This window comes from Cyrtonyx montezumae, unplaced genomic scaffold (assembly GCF_038088225.1).
Source record: "Cyrtonyx montezumae isolate F1298 unplaced genomic scaffold, pur_monq_1.0 scaffold_0, whole genome shotgun sequence".
NCBI lineage: Eukaryota > Metazoa > Chordata > Aves > Galliformes > Odontophoridae > Cyrtonyx > Cyrtonyx montezumae.
The window spans coordinates 33,258,160-33,279,371 of record NW_027071824.1 but is presented as its reverse complement, the minus strand read 5'-3'; the positions used below and the strand labels follow the sequence as shown (position 1 = coordinate 33,279,371).

Sequence of the window (21,212 nt, the reverse complement as noted above, 5' to 3'; positions counted from 1 at the left end):
CTCCTACTCCAGTCACTCTGCTGGCTTATGCAAGATATACGCTGTAAAAACTGTGCTTCATGGCCTTTGCCTGTTTGCTGCTAAATCGGTTTTCTTTGCACGTCCTTGGCTTCTCTAACACTGGCAACTGCTCATCTTTTATGCCATTCCTTTCTATCATTTCAAGTCTGTGTTAGAGGACAAAAAGACATTTCGCAGTTCACTGAAGGAAGAGTAACTTAAGCTGCTCAAAATGAAAAATGTGATTCATTTGCTTTTGCATCCTGAAATACAGCTTTTTGGTAGCTACAGATGTGCTTGTAATGATTATTTTCAACAAACCTGGAAACGGTGAAAACGTCTTAACTAGCTGCTTATTTATAGAAAATAAGACCACAGAGGCTTTAAGAGATAAGCATGCAAGGCTACTTTAAGAACATCTCTCTCTTTCCTGCTGCATTCCCACCTCTCACTCCCCGCTCTGGATGCTTTGCAAGCCATAAATTTTGATGCATCTTCCCCACCAGGGAAAGGGAAAGTAAAACTCTTCAAAGAGGCGAAAAAGTCCCCTCCAGAGTTGTCTTCTGCTTAAAATGCACTTTGTACTGCTTTGAGCAATTTGCTTTTTAGAGCTGTTTTTACTGTACAACATCCTACTCTCTGTGGGACCTACTCCTGAGGGATTTTTCCACAGCTATATCCTTAGAAAAATGATTTATGTGGGGATCATGAAACGCACAAGGCACTGCCGTTCCCAAGAAGAGAGAAAACAAAATGAAACCCACTCAACCTTGAAGATCTGCCTCCCACCAGGATAGCAGGTGGGTTTAGGTTTGTTGTACTGCTTTGAACTCCCCGTTTGTACTCCTGAAGAGCAGAACAGCAGCCCTGCAGGCAGAATTGGAGAGAGCATGGTGCAATGGTCAAGAGAATATGGAGCAAAGCTCAAACGCACAGAAGACTACTTCAGAAGATGGTGCTCCATGGGGTGAACAGCTTGAGACAAATTAGCAATGCAATGCTGATGTATCTGTAGATTACATTTGACAATATTCAGACAGCTGTGGCCTTCCAGTGGACAACAAGGCTCCTGACAAATACCGCTCTTTCTGCGGTAATTAACTCAATATGAAACTGAGGGTGGTAGGTTTACTCAGATAAGCTGAAAGGGAAGAAAAACCTCTTCTTCGTTATTTTCACATGCTCCACCTGCAAATATCCTGAACAAGCCTCTCCAGGATTCAGAAAACTAACTGAAGTGACATGACTCAGGCTTTTGTATCTTAAAAATAAAATGTTGCTATTACCAGTGTCTGTTCTCCCTCAGAATTCACAAGCACATTTGTAACACGATTTATAACATATCTATAGTGCCCACAGACAAAAATGGAGAATAATTTGTTGCAAAGATAAAAAGCATTTCCTCCGGGAGGGAAAAAACACAAAGCAAAACAAACACACACATTCAAAAAGGCCGACACAAAAACAAGCCCAGCATGGAAGCTAAAAACACATTCCCCCTTTTAGTGTCTGTGAGCAGAATTCCTGAAACAGTAATAGAGAAATCTAGACATTAAAAATTCTGAGTCCTTTTTCCAGTTCTACTCTTGATTTCCCGTATTATCCCAAGGAAGTTACTTAAAACCTATGTGCTTATATGTATTTATCTGGAAAGAATTCTTATCTACCGTTCTTCATGGCTTTTCCCAGACAGTATGAAAACTTCAGAAACGTTACACTGAGCTATCCAAAAACTAGATCTACATCTCTTATTGTCATGTCTCTCCGTATTTGCAGATCACAGAATTGTAGGGGTTGGAAGGGACCTCTAGAGATCATCAAGTCCAACCTCCTGCCAAAGCAGCTCCCTCACCCAGGTTGCACAGGTAGGCCTGGAACGTCTCCAGAGAAGGAGACTCCACCACCTCTCTGTGCAGCTGTGCCAGTGGATGGTCGTTAACACATGCAATCTCAACTCTGCTGGCTATCCGAAGAGGGCCCAGCTACAGTGGCCACTCAGTTGCCTAAAGGACCCCTGAGAACCATCTCAGATCCTCTAAGACAGTGACCACAGAACACTGACTGTCGGCCACTCAATCCCAGAAGACAAAACTCTCGAAATTCTTACAGGGACACGTACATGCCTTCATGCATTTATAACACAAACAAGGTTTGACTAGACTTGATCACTAAAGGCAGAGTTAGCTATCTTTAGCAGAACAAGAAAGCAGAGACAACACAGAAAGGTGCAAGTTAACAAACAGCCTTTGTGATAGCACATTGGTGAAGGCCACAGCAAACAGATGAAGTCTTGCTGAGTAGGTTAAATGATTCATCCTACCTCATGCTCATTGTAACTGCAGGACTATTGTTAGGTCTTTCATTTATAGAGTAAATAACCACTCTGAAAAAATAAATACAGAGAACGCAAAACAAAACACTATTACTGCCTTTTTATGACAATCCAATTCCCTGAAAACTCATTCTTCTCAATTTGCCTTCCTTTATTAAAAGCACACATGCCAAGTTGAGATAACATCTCCTACTGTTATAATTTTGATCTTCACAGCAATTTATGGGGTGCTCTGTGTCAGCTGTGGTGCAATCTTTGGCTCTGATTCCACATGGAAACATTTGAGCAGTCCAGCACACTTCCCAGCCTGTGACTATACTTACAGCACTCACATTAAAAAATAGTAATAACAAATAGGTGGAATTAAGTTGGTTAATTTTCATCCTTAAACTTTCCCTATGAGTTGAAAAAAACATTTAGAAATCATGCTCTGAAAGCAGACTTTGAAGAGAACACATCAGCAGCTCATGTTGTACCCTTAATTAAACCAGCATATTCATGCTCTTTATAAACTCTCTCCGTACCCACAACGTAATTGCTTCTATATGTCAATTTCCATAGTGTAAGCTAATGTTTTCATATGCATTATCAGCACTGCCTTACTGACTGCTGAAGATAAGGCTCTTGTCTAGCAATGCCAAGGAGACTTAAGCTTCCTCTGCTATGTAACAATGACAACAGGAGCCATCCAGAGAGCCTTCTGCTCCTCTAGATTTGTTATTATTATTTATTATTATCTTTTTTTTTTTTTTTAAAGGGACAACACTATGAATGTAATTTTTTCTTTTTGTTCTTCTTCCCCTGAGCTAGCATCCCTGAAACCAAATGTACTTAATTCTTGTTTCAGCTCCTTCAAATACTGTTTTACATTCCTTTGATGATTGCTGCTTTCTGCAGCTGGAGAGCCTTTCACATATATCTAAATGTATGTTCTCAAAATTTTCAACAAGTTCAGAGAACGGTTACTGCTAGTCACAAGCCTAATTTATTTTCTTACAGTTTTAGATGAAAAAAAAAGAGAATCCATCTTGGCAAATGAAAAACCAGAAATGGCTTACAGCCAACCATCAAGAAAACACAGAAACCCAAAGCAACAGAACATCCTGTACACCAAACACCAGGAACAGCAGCAGGCTGTGTTACTTCTCAGTGCCACTGAAGAGACATCATTTATCATTAGTCCAATTCAGTCATTGTCCCATTTTAGGCTTTGCAACATCCAACCAAGAGAACAGGCTTTGTCCATAGGTAAAGGAATCAAAAGTCATCCAGCAACTCAATTCCTGTATGCTTCTGCTTAACACACTGTAAAAATGGATATTCCATCAACTGGGTCTGCAAAATGTGTGTATGGAAATCATACATAACAATAATCTGTCAGCATACACCTTCGTATCATGGCACAACAGAATAAATTCCCCATACTGCTGTAGATAGAAAGTCTGTCCTCCTCATGACAGAGCTGTAATATGCTACCTGAAAACATATTTTCAGAGAAAAATGTTATCATAATGTTGGGAAAGGACAGAAGCAATTTTACCTGATGTCCCCTTATGCTTCAAAAATTATTTTCTAGAGAAAAATCAAGCAAGCACTGCTGAAGTATTCTTTCCTGTATGGTTTTTACTCGCTCACCCCCCCCCTCCTTTGGATGAGATGTATTTTCCACAGAAAAAAAGGGTCAAAAAACCCATGAAAGTAATTTCTGCTGGAGAATATGTAGAATTTTCCCATCGTGAGATAAGTTCAGGATATCATTCTAGAAACACTAAATCTGAATCCAAATTTTAAACTACAATTCCATTAAAGAAGAGAATGGCCAATAACGGAGAACAGTTCATACAAACAACAATTTTATTTCACAGTGCAGCTCAATAATTCTACTTCTATACAATATAGTTTGGTAATCAATTTCAGGGTCATCAGGCAGAGGACTTGGTTTGTATACGACAGAGGAAAATTAAAATATACATTCAAAATAAAAGGTGATAATATTACATAAAACTGAGGAAAAAAAAACAAATGCTAAATTTTACAGCTTGGCTCTACTGAAAGAAAGGCTTTATTGCAGTCCTGTTACAACCTGAGTTGACCTCTTGATGTCTCTTTTACTATACCAAGTAATAAATAAGGTGGTCAGGGTTCAAGACCAAGTAATTTATTAATAAATTTATGGAAGAAATCAATAAATAGCAGCTAAAGAAGGCATTATGAATGAAACAGCTTCCTCATGATACTTACTGTTATGGTAATAAAGGTAAATAGGTGACTATTTGAGAAGATGGCAAATATTTTTCTCTATCTAGTAAGTATATTCCAAATCAATCCATGGTATGTAATTTGAATAACTGACTTAACATTTTACAGATTATCTCAATGCTGAGGCGGGTTAAGTTCTGTTCCATCTTTCTGCAAGTTCACATGTGAATGCAGAAAGTTCTCTGGACCTGTTCAATGTCACTCATATTTGCAAGTCTGACCTTTTCCTACATGTCCACAGTGGAAAGTGCTTTTCAGTTAAGACTTGAAAAAAATACGTAAATCAACTGAGAAGTCTGAAAGAGCGCATACATGTAGGTGCTCAATAAATATGGCCATTCCAGAAATTTTCTTTTTGCTAAAACAAGCATTATCTATCTACATGCATACAAATACATATTACATTGATAAATATGGTTGATCTCTGCTAGAAGATGAAACAAGAAAGGTACAAAGAGGCACCGTTGTCTACTTCTATTACTAAGGAATGGAGGGGCTGGAAGGTACTGTCATTATTCATTACACAGACAAAGGTTATCTTCATGTAAGGCTTCCTTTTAGAAAAACAAACATGTCAACGCACCAACACTGCCAGGGAAATAACTGATGAAAAAGCAGATTATTCACTGGCCTAATTTGGTAATCGGATGCAAGTCTGTGAAGAGAACTGAATGATACTGCAGTGAAACAGAATTTCTCAAAGAGGCCCAGGGTAAGGACCATCAAGATAGCTAAGAAATTGGCTGAAAACAGCATAGGGATCCAGGCCCTGGACAACCTGATGTAGCTGTGCTGTCCCTGTTCAATGCAGGGGGTTGAACTAGATGGCCTTCAGAGATCCTGTCCAACTCTAAGGATTCCATTATTACTATGCACCATAAACTAAGCACGAGACTATCATGCTGCTGCATTTAGGACAACTGTTGAGCTGCAAATGTAAACAAGATAATGGTGTGCTACCAATCCTTTCCATCCGTTTAGACCCACTAACGCTTCAAGTGTTATCATGCTTAGGTTTTGGTAATTCTGTTAAAAAACAAACAAACAAAAAAACCAACAACAACAGGCAACAGACCAGAACCCAGAAAAAAGCAGTGATGGCTGTGGGTGGTCAAAAAACCCAGACCTGGTGCTGGAAAGTAGCACTGTTTAACTTGTGAAGAAAGAGAAAAAAGACGAAATGCTCTTCATAAATACTTGTTTAAATACTTGTTTTAAAACTTCATAAATACTTGTTGCTGTAAAGAAAAACAACAAGTTAGAGTGAGATGTCTGTGAAATACCAGTAAAAAGACTCAGTGCTAAGGATTGTGCACACTGGAATAATTTGCCTAGGGACACTGTAGAATTAACATGTTGGGATAGATTTAAGAACAGGCCAGATCAACATCTGTCAGGAATAATAAGCATTACTGTGTCTGTCTGGAGGCAAAGGATGCACCTGGTAGTTTTTCAAAACTTTAAGATAAAGCTGAGGTGAATTTTATGTCATAGACATAAAATACAGAGACTGAGGCAGCAGATAACAGATTATGCTTGGAACCCATCTTCAACCACCACCACAACAGCAACAACAAATACAGATCTTGCTTTAATTGTGTGTAAAATGGATAAACCAGAAGTGAAACAAGTACAAAGAGAACTTTCACTCCTCCATTTTCAGTAAGAGACACTTATCTAAGAGCAGGTATTTGCAACCTTAATCTGGTGTGGCTGAAATACAGACAGCTTATGGCAACGTCTAATTCAAAACTAAAAGGGAAGCTATATACAGTAATTTAACATTCCATTTATTTTGTGTTTTAAGGGACATCGTACTTGGGCACCATAAAATTCTTCAGTCTTCAAGGGCGTGTTTTACATAAATTTTGCAGCTTTTAGAATCCTTCTATTGCTATTTTTGCAGAACTAGCATAGCTCCTCTCACAAAGCTCCTGCTTTTCATGAGATACTCAAGTAGGTAACAATGAAAAGAATAAGAAACATAGAAAGTTATATAAAAAAAAAAAGCATGGCATGAGGCATTCAAAGAAAGTGAAGCACGTGGGATGAGGTGAATAGAGAAAAAGTGCCGAAAGGACTCTTCTACTCTGAGTACTGATGAAAGAAAGGGTTGTGAAGCTTTGAAAACATGCACAGAACCACAGAACTATAGAGTAGTTTTTGTTGGGAGAGACTTTAGAGCCTACTGAGTGCCAAACTCCTCCAACATAGTGGAAATAGGAGTATTAAAATCAGTAGAACAATGTAAATTTGTAACATTTGTTCACAACATCCCCCATTCTGAACATCTTGCTCATCATAACTGCATTCAGGTCGATGTGGAACCGCTGGTAACAGAAAGTAAAAAAAGATTTACAGGCTCATGTTTCAAGAACTTTTTGTTTGTGTGTGAGAAATTTCTTTCTTTAGGTTTCTACATTCTTACTCAAAAGGGTTTCACATGTTCTGAAGGTAATGAACCAGTCCAGCCAGCCTAGCTCAGCTATTCAACCCTCAAATGAGCAACGGCAGCTACTAACTCAAGGATAAGCAGCTGTCAATCATACCAAGTCATATCAGCCAAGATAAAAAAAAACACCTTATTAGTATTATGCATAAGATGGTTGTGGTTTTTGTGTTTTTTTTTAAACACCTTGACTGTAGGTACCAAACTTTACTGAAGCTGGAAATACAACGAGTAGGTTCCCTAAAATTTCTAGTAGGCCACTTTTTATTAAAAAAGCTTTCAAAATAATGTAAAAACCTCATGAGTCACAATTGTTGTCAAGAAACCTCAGTACGATTCTCCATTCCTCTGTTCAGTCGATTGAAAGATCAATTTACGTAAGACATCCTTTTAGCTTTACAACCTCCTTTGGTGTTTCTATTAGCTGTTAAGTGAAATGTACCCTTTACCTCAGCTTAAAGAGGTGAGTCAAGACATCTCAATTTTGTATCATTTCATCTGGAGTATGAATAATCCAAGATTCTATGAGCTCAGGGGTGAGAACTTCAGTGTTACAAATATTACGTTATCTAAAGCATTGTCACAGCAGAATATATGCTCAGATAGAAAAGGAATTATGTGAACATTACCACCAAACTCTTTAGGTTTTACTCATTGGACAAGCTTTTTCTGCCTGCAAGTGAATGAAGCAGGTAATTTTCATGGTGTCCCTCAGGCAACAAAGACCAACCAGGATGAATTGCATTAGCATTAAGAAACGGAATGGCCTTGTCTTCCATAAGATTAAATTCAGGGTTGTTATTTATTTATTTATTTTTTAAGATGGAAATTGTTAGGCCCCAGGTTCTAGGAAACTGCTGTAATTTCATATGGAAAATACTATACTATTTTCTACTATACCATTTTCAAGTCTGCTAGAAGGTGAGAAAGGACAGTGGTCATAAAATGGTAAAGGGAAAATGAATGTTAAAACAAATAACCACAAGCATCACAGAGATCATGACAAAAATAAAATCCAAGAAAATTAACTTCTTAAGGGAATCCATAAGCTTATATGTAGAGTTTGAATAATGCTGTAATCATCTCTAATGAAAGTTTTCACACTTGAAACAGAGATCAAGAGCTACCACTGTACAACTAGAAATAAACTTTTAAAGGTATTATCTACAACTACCTTGAAGATAATGACAAAGTATTCTTCAGTGCTAAAAGTACCCTGAAACTCATCAGAAAAGTATTAAAGAAACTACTTAAGTCAAAGGCTGAAAGGAAAAAACATTTAACTTCCTCTGAACCAAATTATTCAGAAACCAAGTTGAGATGTCCTGCCCTAACTGCATTCCTTTTACCGTCAGAAAAGGCCACTACTAAACAATTCTCATGATAGAAGTCTGAATAATTTCAGGCAGAAGAATCTCAATGTCACCACTACTAGGTAGAGAAGACCAATTGTGTTTGCACTATTCAGTGAAAACAATAACTGTTTCCTGTTCCATTTAGCATAAGTTAAAGGAAAACACAAAGGGTGTTTCCTACTATACTTCACTGTTTCCCATGAAAGCAACTTTTGGCAGAACGCCCATCTCCTTACACTTCATTATGGACCTTAGATTTTTAGTATCACCCATTCAGCTAAAATGTCTTCCTGCTTTCTTTTGCACTGGCTGCTGGTCAGGAAAACATTTGTATTTTTATAATTTTTAAGAGTAGAACATACCCTAGAGATATATATGCTCTTCTACTACTCCAAATGAGGCTATAGTGTAGTAACTACATCTTGTACCGCAGAATATTATTGTTTTTTTTTTTAAACAGAACTCCTACAGTTTAATCTTAAAAGAATAATAATACATTTAAGACCTCTTCTTATTTTGTAAAGTTAGACTAAGAGATAACCTCAACTTTTGTTTGCTAAGGACTTTCAAGTATATAAAAGTCTATGAAGAAACAGTTCAAACTTTATTCTCTTCCCAAAACCTCTACTTTCAAACTCATTCATTTCTCTCTTCTCATTCGCTTCATTTTGAAGCCAGCAAAGTTTTAGAGCAACTAACCATAGCAGAAATTTGAGCCTTGACTGTGGCTTACAGCCTCTGCTGCAGCACTCATAAGGAAAAGGTTAAAATTTATTCAAAACCCCCATATTATATTAAGTCCCCTAAAAAAGATCATCCACTCAAGCAGAAAGGCAAGTTCTAGTCTTGCTGTTAACTTGGAAGGCTGCTCATAAATAAAGAGATCAATGGAGACAGTCTGCCTGGAATCATCTGCCTTATGAACTAAGAGTTACCCAAACTAGTTATTGAATTAAAAATAGCAGAGGAGAAAAATAAACCTGAATTTTGCTAGAGGGTCAGCAAGTGATGTATCACACACACACACACAAAGAAACAAAACCCATTGGTTTGAGATCTGTGCTTCTACTCCATTCCTAACAAAACTGTTTAGCCTTGTTTAAAGAACTTACATTTTTTGTAAATGAACTGCAACTGCAAATGAAAATATAAAATAAGATTTCCTAGTCTTGTGGAAGAGATGCTTACATTGAAGATAAGACACTAGCATTCCCATTGCTGCTCCAGGAACTGTTTATATATACGAACTGTATTGATCAACAGATAAGATACAAACAACGATAGAATATTAAAAGCACTCCAAGATAAGAGATCAGAGTTCAGGTTTCCCCAGGCAAAGAAAAGGACTGAACTTTGGCTTTCTACACCTCTGCTTCAATCCAGTGCTTCCTACTCCTACTACTTTGCAAACCATGCCCCTTGTTTGTCATATTTTCCCACAGGTGTTCAAAATGAAATATTTAATTTGATTCCAACTGAAACAGCATGCTTTTCAGCCAACTGATGTTCCAGTGAAACCAATGCACTTTTGAGGAAATGTAAACCCACTCTGCAGAGAAGTAATACAGCTCTCCACTTCTGCATATCAGCATGATCTCTTCCACCTATCAGACAACTATCTAGGTAGAGGCAGGACAGCAAGCATAATAGATGGCTGACAGTGAGCTACTGACTAGCAGAGCTAGATTCTTCTATAATTCAAAGAGAAAAATAATGAAGTTCTCTGAAAGATACTATATCACAAATACTACCATGATCGTGCATAATCTTAACAAATGTCTCACTTCAAAGAAATAAGAAGCAAAATATATTGGACTGGGCTTCAGGCTTTAGCTGCAGGTCATCCAGATGGTTCATCATTCACAGGCAATATACTAATTAATTACTTAGGTCTTATGACCAGTATTTGTTTACAGCTACTCTGTAATTACTGTAATATGTAATACTATATATTACAGTATAACCTGATACCCAAACTAACGTCATTAATTGTTAAGTTGTTCTGAATTTATCATAAATTTGTGCTACTCTGTTGAAAACTTGATTATTACAGATGAAAAAATAAAGAAATTGCAAAGGTAAATCTTCATCAGCATCAAAATCTCAGAGAAGAGAGGCCTAAGTAGAGATAACAGTACTCAAGTTATCAACTTCAAAGGACACAACAAAGGTGAATTAATGTTTTTAAAGAGCTATACTGGTAAATGCTATACTGAGTAGATTGAGAACTATTTTGTAAGCTTCTGTGTAGGCTAGCAACTGAAGATTCTAATTACACTGTTCACCACATAAATGTAATCAAGTGATCAACTTCCTTCTTACATCTCATTGGCATGACTTTCAGTAACTCCCTCATGTTGTTAAACTTTAAAAGCTATCTTCTCTGCCAAAATGGATTTGAACTATGGCTTAGTTTTTGCCTTGATACCAGAACAGGGAGATACATAAACAACTCCAGAGGTATTCCAAGACAGAAAGCTGACAGAAGACTGAAATGTGTCACTTGTCCATCTCTTCTTCAACTCATCTTTCAAATACTGTTTAAATTAACAGCCTAGATTTTCTTGAAGGAAAACTCCAAATTCTTTTTTTTTTTCCTTTTTCACTAGCTTTTTTATCTGCTTAATTAATCTTGGTGGCATGAAATGCTTGTCTGTTTTTCCAGTTGTATCCACTGTTTTCATAAGTTGCTTTTCCTGCAAATACTGCTTTCCGTACATCCTTCAGCAAACCTAGTTACACAACTATACTGCCATTTTTTCAAATGGAGACTAAACCTAATGATTACAACTATCATCTTATCAGCAGCTTCAACTGCAACAGGCAAGAGACACAGATGTAAATGAAAACGATATCTGATCTAGTGGGTGGCAACTCTGCCCACCACAGGGCTTTGGAACTAGATGATCTTTAAGGTCCCTTCCAATCCCAGCTACTCTGTGATTCTTTTCTATGAAAATTACCACTATCTGTCTCATAAGGATCTTATGCAATCCAAATTCTGCTAATAATTTCAAGCCTTTCTTCTTTAATTAGTTTCTAATCCACAACTGATTTTGTTTATCATGCCCAGCAACAAAAGAAATTCATCCTTCTGATAAGGTACTGATAATGAATGCTGTTTCGAGGTATTAACCATTCATTTTCATATGTATTTCAAAACAAGATTACTGCCTTCAATTACTACTGAGTGGCTATTATACAATTTACTTGAACATCAAAAAATGACTTAAGATTCAAGGAAAATCTGGATACAGAAATCCCAGATTATTCTGCTTCCTTACGCAAGCTACAGCTGCAATCTAAACTGTGGGAGAAAACTTAGAGATATAAATAAAGAGGAATATGGCAAGCAGGAGTCAGGAAGAGGGGCTTCCATCTGAAACTCATCCCTTTAATTATTTTGTAAAAGAAAGACTGATCAATCACCAAATCACACATCTTCAGAACGCTTGCATTCTCCTTCAAAAGCAAAATTCACAGACTGTCTTGTTTGAAATGGAACATTTCTCTGTGTGCTTCAGGCAGTACTGCTGCAACAGGAAACCATGCACAACACTGAAAGAAGATAAAGCATGGGGGGATCAAAGGAGAGCTGCGCAGCAGCAGAATCTACATCATGAAGATCAGGGCCAGACTGGCAAAAAAAAGAAACCAAAGCTTTTGAGTTTGCAGATGGAAGTCTGCCTTCCTCTGGGCATCTTTGCTGGCAGCGTCCTTCTGCTGCAAAGAAACAGACTTTGCACACATCTGGATGTACATTGGAAAAACAGTGTGTTTCTCATTCCCCCTGGAACATAATCTTGATTTATTCCTGATTTTAATTTGCCTGTTTTCCCTGATAACCTGTAAAAACCATAACAGGCTTACAAGCATAATTTTTTAGATACCTCACTAACTACAAGACTTCTGTCTCGGGCAATATCCTCATTATTCCTTAACAGCGAGTAGTGCTGTTAAGATGCAGAATTGGAAGCTGGCGCAGCAATCCTCTGACATCTGAAGCTGCCATCTTCAGCAACCATCCTCAGCCTATGTAGATGGACTGGTTGGAGGACATAAGGAAGGAACATAAATTGCCTGGGGAGCCAGAACTAAACTACACAAGGACAAAGAAGAGTAACCTATATATTTATAATTCGCAGCTTAATTTTTCTGTTGGTTTAGCTGCTATCATGTCACAAAAGTCTGTTCCTCTACTGATACAGTACAACAAAAAAATCTCACTAGAAGTCTCTATTTAATCCAACAGAATGATCAAAACAGGTACCTGAAGTTAGCTATTTTGAACAAAAGTCTGGAAAAATCTCAAGAGATTAACTATCCCACCAGTGTTTGGTGCCATTTTATTTCTGTCTGCCCTTATCTTCCGACAAGTCTCATTAGTGTTTATAGTTAGCCATCAGCATTGTCTCAAAATCTGCTAAAACACAAGAAACAATTGCCTGCTAAGCAAACTTGGGGTTGCCTGGAATACATAGAGAAACTGTTAATAGTGTTCATGACTCCCTAGATCTTCACTTTCCAAAACTCTATGGCCTGCCAATACACATCACTGCCCTTCTTACAGTAATATCACTCAGGTGGTTTGAAATTATAGCAATGCATGAAAACTTGCGTATCTTCTTATACGATAATTTAATTTTCTCTTTCCTTTTTTTAATAACTTTAACCTTTGCAATGAAACGTACCTAACGATCCAGATAGCATGGCTCTCTACACTTCCATTTTTGCAGTCCTTTCTTAAATTTAGAGGGGAGAAAAGTAAAACAAAATACACAAAGGGAGCTGATGTTAGTCAACCCATTCCACTCACTTCACCCCCCCTTCCCCCAAGTCCTCAGGCTCCAATGAGATTAAATCACAGTGCTAATACAAATCTTGTCTGTCAGTTGCAGCTGATATACAGTGCGTTTAGCATAAAAGAAAAGCACAGTAAGAATATGTTCAATTGATCTTAAGTTCAAAGTAAAAGTCCTGCTAAATGTAAAGGGACAGGGCAATCACTAGAGATGATGCAATGAGATTAAGTGGAGAAGCATTTGTAACACTAAAGGAGAATTTCTCCCCTCCAAAGTTACCAGTTAAGACTTCTCAAAGCAAGTTAACTCTTCTGCTTATAACACAGTGGTTTTCTTATATAACAGTATTATCAATTGAGAAAGAAATAACTTCAACAATGTATTCACCACAGAACACTGACGTTGCAAAAAATATAAACATTCAGGAGATCAGAAGTGCTGAACTGAAGAGCCTACTCCAAAAAGCAAGGGTCCTCTGAATGTACTGAATGAAGATAAAGGTGACTCAGAGCACCTTAACGGAATAATCTGCTGAGTCTCCAGCCTAACTTTGGCTTTTGTGAGAGACAGATTTTGCATAAGAGATTATTCATAAATGGGCTTTCAAAAATGATACTGCAGGAAATCACTAGCTTACAGAAAGTGAAGACTTTTTTTAAACTAAATTTGAGAGTATTAAGTAGACAACTGACTGCTAAGAACTGCATTCACTTTGCTGAGTATGGAACAAGCCTTGCTTTATTTTCATGCTTAATGCTAGCTCTGTATTTAAATGCCTTTGCTGTCTTGATGTGATACATGAGACACTAAAAATAGCCTGTCTGTTCCAGAATTTCCATTGTGTCTACCTTTGAAAAGCTCCATTTACAGTGAAAAAATAAATTTTACTTATATAGATAAATCTTAAAATATTGAGACCAAGACCGCAAGCACAGTAAATCTCTATTATGTATTTCTTACATATGTTAATCTACTTTATGCACCTCATATTTAAGAAAAAAAAAAGTCCTACTTCAACCTATACCGGAGGAAAAAAATGCTTAGATGTCCACATCTTTTACTACTAGTTTTTCTTTCTGTATCTAACTGATAAGGCCTGGAAACTCTCCAAAATGTAAGAACTCTTATCTGTGTGTTCTCCAGTTCTCTTTTTGTGCTGCAGATACCTTTCTAATCCAACTCAGATGTTGTTTATATTTTGGAGGGCCTCATGCAGCCAGCAAGACAAAACAAATCAGTGGGATTCTGCTCCAGCAAGATAGAGGTGTCCTCTCAGGACAAAGGTAAAAAGCACACAACACTGCATTTGCAAACCAGAGCTGATAATTTCATGGCAGGGAATAAACAGTCTATTTAAGTCTTGGAGATTTTAATGTATGTAAGACACAAAGAATAGGAGAAATGGCCAGAGCCAGCTCTAGTACAGGCACAGGCAGATTCCACAAAGATATTCATTAACTCCAACTTAACTGGCCAACTCCCACAGAGACTTCTTAAATGCACATCAATCAGTGACTGCAGCAATTCCGGGTATTTTAGTCTGCTTTAGTGAAGGTTGGCTGAGTTTCTCCAGTGGTCTTATGATACCGCCAACCAGTAACACAGTATCAAGCAAATTCACCTCTAGAAAGGAGAAAGATTAATTACCCTGTCAGTCTAATTACTCTGTACCAGTTTCCCTTTACTCTGCCTTGCTGGACATGTACTCATGATGATATCATCTACACTGTCAACCCTATTTGCCATCAAACAACTGGTTGCTGAGCACCTTCCAAAATCAAGCACAGCAGTCATAAGGCCTACACACTTACACATGAGGGCAGCAAGACAGGAACTGTATGCTGGTTTTATATTTGTTTCTATTTTCTGACTGCACATCACTATATATGCAGATTCATAAGGACAGGTTTTATAGCCTGGTCTTTTTCAAATACAGACACTGTACTTTACCACCATGCAGACAGATTCTGAACACCTCCCTTTCCATGCAAGGGACTATATCTATGCAGAGAAAAAGAAAAAGAAAGAAAGAAAAGAGATAAACTGCATGTCTTGTCACTTCCCAGTGACATTCATTTCAAATTTATATAATTTACAAGTCAAAAGATAAGTGCAACTTCCCAGTGCCACAGCCGTAGCTGTCAGAATCCATCAGGAAGCCTTGGGCTGCTCTTTGACTTTGAGATCACCAGTGACAATGCAGGCCTTGGCAGCAGCAGTTAGTTGGCCACTGTCAGTGATGGATGAGACAACAGAATGCAGTTTGCTCTCTCACAGCTACATCAATATGTCCTGCTCTGCTGACGGGCTGGGCAAACCTGGTTTTGACAGCAAGCCAAGCAGATATGATCCTGAAGACACAAAGGAAGCAGAGATGAACAGTAACAAGGTGTCATCCTCATGGAGTCACTTTTCTGGCGATAACTGCATTTTAGCAGATGTCCAGCTGAACATTACCAGTGATACATCTATTATGGCCCTAAAAATTCACTCTATTCTGACCACAGCCAAAAAAACAGGAACAGGACAAATGCTAGGAAATGTGGGCAACTCCCATGCTGTTCACAAACATTTATGTCCAAACCCAAGCACATTCTCCATTACAAAAACACAGGCAGAATTCCAAAGCACAGAAAGCACCTATCGTGGTTAGAGACATCTAACAATCCCTAACGGCGCTGCCAGTTGGAAAAATAATCTGTGTTTAGCTCCATCTGCAGCTACTGTTCTGTTGTAAGACATGCTGATCTCCCAAACAATTTCACCAAGTGATTTTAATTCTTTAATTCAACATGAGAGCAGGATATCCAGACAGAAATGGCCCTGTTCTGATAGGGAAGGTTGGGGAGCTGATTAGAAAATACAATACACAATGAAGATATCAACACTTGCTCTCGAACAGCTAAAACTGTTTTCAAAGTATACAGAAGCAGCAATAAACAGTTCATATTTCTGTCCTTTCAGAGAGCAAGCTACAAAGGGCACACTTGGCGAGCCAGCACTGAATGCCTGTCCCTGGTAAGACAGTGCCAGCTCAGGCACTTTGTTACTGCTCTGCTCCTCCTGACACAGCCTTGCTGGGTACTTCTGCATGACGAAGCCCCACGGTGACCCACTCCTTCTCTCCATTCCTAGAGCATTTAGTAAACCTAATCGTGTTTATCACTTACCCAGCTTTATGCAAAGGATCTGCAGCATTGAGAGAGCTGTCAACAGAGACTCTCCTGCTTCCCGGTTCCTCACCTCAGTACAAGACTTGGGCTGATTTTATGTCACACCCTCTCATCGTGTGCATCAGCTTCGCTCTGCCCTAATGCTTGGATGAAGAGAAGACCGCTAGTGGGGAAAAAAAAAGCAGAATTGTTGCCCACATGCAGCTCTGGCATGTCCCCATTGCAGGGAAGAGGCTGCAGAGCTAGCATGGTCCCTCCTCATCCCTGCAATGAGGGTAATCAATGGCAGAAACAACACCAGGCTAGACTGATAATATTGGCGCATAATCATTTTATGACTGTATACATTTGCTACTGGGATAAGATGTGTGAACCCGGAACTTCCCCAGCTTTATTCACCATTCCAAGCCTCTACAAATACACTACCTTTCCTGCATAGAGAGGAAATATCACACCAAATAAGTCATCTGTTTTGTCTTTCATGTTACTACTTTGGAGGACACTTCAGCCACTCTTCTGTTTAAACCAGCTCCTCATTCTAAAGCAAATCCTAAGTAGGCATTATATTCTATCACAAAATACAAGCCAGTCAACACATTCATCCCCTGCTCCCAAGCGTACCTATCGAGTCACACCCAACTCCCTGCTAGTGAGAGCAAGCTTCAGCTGCAGTCAGTGCTGTTTGGATGCTGCTGCACAAGTGAGCTAATATCTATGATCTCATCTATTATCAGCACAATGGCTATCTGATGTCCAGAAACTGGATTATGCTGGTGACGGATGTAGCAAAAACTGAGCACTAATTTAAGTCTGAGAGAAGGTATTGCAACTGAAAGTTCAGAAGTCGTCACGGGACTACTACAGTAAGCAAGCTGAATATGGGAGCCTCTGAGGAGGAGTCTACAGAATGTCTTTTCAAACAGCCATTGCCTCTGACTATACTTTCTCTTGAACAGAATGAGCTAGTGAATCACTCACTGGTCTGTCTTGGGTTAGCTTGCATCTATTTAAACCAGCATGAAGCTCTGCACCTTTGATGTGAGTTAATTAAGCTCAGATGGCTTTCCCTAGACTGGCTTCTGCAGCTTTGGAAGAGAAGGCAGCCAAATTAGGCCCATCTGTCCAAATGGAAGAGAGTCCTCTCCTGCCATAATGCATGCCTCATTACCCAGCACAGGAGCTGTCTTCCAAAAGCCCAAGTGCCAGGAGAGGGAGTTTCATGGCTGGCACCAGCTACCTAACATACCAGGTATGTAACGGCTTGCACATGAACCACAGTTCTCTGCTGTCAGATGCTACACACAGAAGAGTCTATTTACAAAGGGATTTCCTGCAATCATCTTTTGTTTAATAGTTGGAACTTCTTGGTAAAAATCAGTTTGTAAAGAACACTTGATTTCCCTTCCCCCATTTAAAACAAAGTTTCATTTTGTTAGTTTCTTCTAACTCTCTGCCTTAACTCAGCAGCCAGTTTGTATAACTGAAATCAGCATGATATCTGGCAGCCTTTTAGCTGTCAAACTGGAATCCCAAAAAGACAAAGTAGCCTTAAAGTAAACCACAGCATCAGGTACAGCTGCTAGAGAATGGGAAGAAAATATTCTCTGGATCAGGGAAAACAAAGGCAGAAAACATAGTTATGCATCTTCAGCTCCCGTATTTCTCTTAAAGGATTTAATCTTGTAGAGGAACTGCAGAAGTTTGATCAGATCCCAGGCTGGCTCTGCCACAGCACTATGCATCAGTAGAGGTACTAATCACACCATGCTTTCCCAAACATACAAGATGGGATATGAGATTTACAGCTTGAGATGTTCAAGTAAGAAGTACTGCACTAAAAGACAGCATAACAAACCTATTCCTTATAAAAATCATTTAATATCAGAAACACCACAGTGTTCTAGAGCAAAACTACTAGGAACAACTACATCATCAGGTTCACAATTTACAGCTCTGCAGTAACTAGAAAATGAGTTTCTGTATGTGATGCATAAATATTACTAATACAGCAAAAACAAGTATGGAGTAATGAAGAATTCCTTCAGTAACCTGATTAGAGTCAGACAAGCTTCCTAGGAAGTATCTACAAAACTTTAACTGAAACATATCATACAGTTGGGAAACAAACTTAACTCAGGAGACAAAGCAAATCAGATCTAAAAGATTTTTTTCCTGTTTGTCACAGATCTTTATGAACATCATGAAAAGTAATGAAAAAGTTTAAAATGGAAAAACCACAACTATCTGTAATTCACATGCACAATACATACATGTGCATACATCACAAGCAGTGATAAACATTTATACGTATAACTGAACATTACAGAAATAGAAATTATCCAACAACTGAGAACAATGTTTTTGTGACAGGCCTCCTGAAAAAGTTCCTCCATAAAGCTAACAAAAATGAGTTATGGAAATAACCCCCAAAAAGATTAGCTTCTGCAAAAGTGGGACTCCTGAGAGAATCTATGCCACTAAATGCATGAAAAAAACCAGCAGGTTAGACTTTAAGTGTCATGCAATGGAGAGTGTGCTGTACCTGAAGGCCAGTTATAAGCAGAGCAGTGCAGGGCCTATTCTGAGGCCTGCCCCATCAAAAATCTGAAGAGGAAATAGATGGCACCTTTATCAAGGTTGCAAATGATGCCATCCTTGAGCTACAGCCAATACACTTAAGCGTAGAGTGGCCTGACAGGAAACTCATGAAACTCAACATGGACAGTCACAATGCCCTGCTCCTGAGAAAGAGTAGGCCCATACACCAACACAGACTGGGGACTGACTGCCTGAGTCAGACTGCTCTGCAGAAATGAAACAGGGGTCCTGCAGAACAGCACCAACAGCAGTGCTGCCAGGAGATGGAAGAGATTCTTCACTTTCACTTGGCACCTGTCAGACCACGCTCAGAACACCACCTTCAGGTATGCTAGAAAGAGGTCAAAGAACTGTCAAAGTAATTGAATGACTTCAGAGCACATGGTTTTTTCAAGGGTTTGAATCCTTGCCCTGCAAGAAGACGCTAATGGATCTGGGAGATTCAGTTTGGGAAAAAAAAAAAAGATAGCTTCAAGGAGACGGACCTGTAGCCCACTCGTAGCTATGGAGAGGCTATCAAAAAGGTGGAGCCCAGTTCTTCACAGTGGCGTATGGAACAACAATGTGAGACAACAGGCATAAAAAGATAGGAGGGAAACAATATTCATTATGAAGACAGTGAAGAAGTGGAATAGGATGCCCAGAGAGGCAAAACCAACAACAACAACCACCACCACCTATAAAAGCAGTTAATTGCCAACTGGTAATTGAGTTTGCCAAAGCACTTGTATGTGTGAATGTAATCACGTACAGTTACTTCCCTGAACAGGAAAGTAACTTTCAAATCATCAAACGGAAATACTGGTGACTCTTTTGAGTCACAAATGGCAATCACTTCTAATAAAGTCATCATCTCTCTACATACCACATCAAGGTCTTGGGAAACCCTCCGTTTGCGTAGCTCTTCCATCCTCTCACACACGTCTGTGAAGCAGGTGTTGTAGTAGTCTGCATACTGCTGTGCAAGGTCATCAATGTTTCCCAGTGACCCATCCTGTGGTGGAGGCAAAGGGAAAAAAAAGGAGAGGTTAATAAATATAAATATCAGGTTTAAAAGTAACAGCACAACCCCAATGGAATTGCATCCCTGCAGCACAGGTGGCACGCAGCTCACAGACCATCCTTTCAATGAGTTGTGGTGCCACAGCAGCCCCCCCGGGAGCAGGTGGGTCCTTGCTAATTCCTGCACAGCCAGAACCAGCAGTGCACAGCACTATTCCAGGGCACAATCTGTCTCGGTGAGCTGCCACTCACAGACAGCCATATTCCATATGGTTCTCCAAGCAGCTGCCTGCTCACCCCATTGCCAGTCATTACATATGCTTTGACAACCTTATTTACTGGGAGTAGCCTCACTTTCCTTGACACTCATTAACAGCAATGTCAAACATTAAAACTTCTTGCCTATAAGCACAATCAGCCAGACTGCAAACAATTTCAGCCAAATGACTTGAACAGGAGAGTTTATACCACCCACAGAGACGCTCTGCCAGTTGGTCTTTAAAGATGCTCTGGAGGTGGAAACAGGCTTTGCACAGTCCCAAACTTCTCTGCTAGGCAAGACTGCCACCCCATTAATAAAACGGCCCTAGCCAGGAACCTAATTGTAGTCACCCATCAATTCATTCTTTTTAAACGATGGATAAATAAAGGGGGGAAAAAAACTGGATTTTATAATTGGCATTAGAAATCTTTGTAGACTCCACATGTTTATGCCAGAGAGGGCAGGGTAGACTAATAATTTTTGGTACAGTAAGCGCACACTTAACTGGGCCCAAAACAAGGAATGGAGCCCTTCTGTTTCTCTTGTTTTCCAGTTTATGTAAGAGCATATGTTACTGTTGAGACTCTTCAAAAGATAACAACCTATACTTTGTGTATCTATTCTGAGGGAATACCAATACACTGCAGCGTTATTTCACTGTTGCTATCTGTAAGGAGTTGAAACATGAATATTAAATTGTCTTCAATATTAAGGAAAAGCTAAGCAATTACAGAAACATTTAAAAATAATTATGCTAATAGTATAGCTAAGATGCACTGCAGTGTTAGCATATGAGCCAAAAGGAAATCTCTTAAACAGAAACCACATCTTACAGAAGCTGTTGCCATTTGAAAACAGTCCTGTTTTCTGCGTTATGACTATGCAGAAGAGGCAGGTCTGCTCCAACAAAATATCAGTTCCAGGTAATTGGAAAAAAAATACTCCCACTTAAATCAAAGTGGATGCCTAGCAAACCTTGT

At 38.9% G+C, this 21,212-nt stretch overlaps 1 protein-coding gene across 6 annotated transcripts in view; it reads right to left on the bottom strand.

The window, feature by feature from the left end:
- LOC136045652 (SAM and SH3 domain-containing protein 1-like) overlaps nucleotides 1-21,212 on the bottom strand; it is a 520,676-nt gene that overhangs the window by 74,664 nt on the left and 424,800 nt on the right. For all 6 annotated transcript variants that reach the window (XR_010621925.1, XM_065731679.1, XM_065731701.1 and 3 more), the window contains exon 2: nucleotides 19,834-19,962. Coding sequence is in view for 5 of the 6 variants with exons in the window: in XM_065731679.1 (XP_065587751.1) it covers nucleotides 19,834-19,962 (129 nt within the window). In the remaining variant the exon portion in view is untranslated. The remainder of the gene's footprint in view (nucleotides 1-19,833; nucleotides 19,963-21,212) is intronic.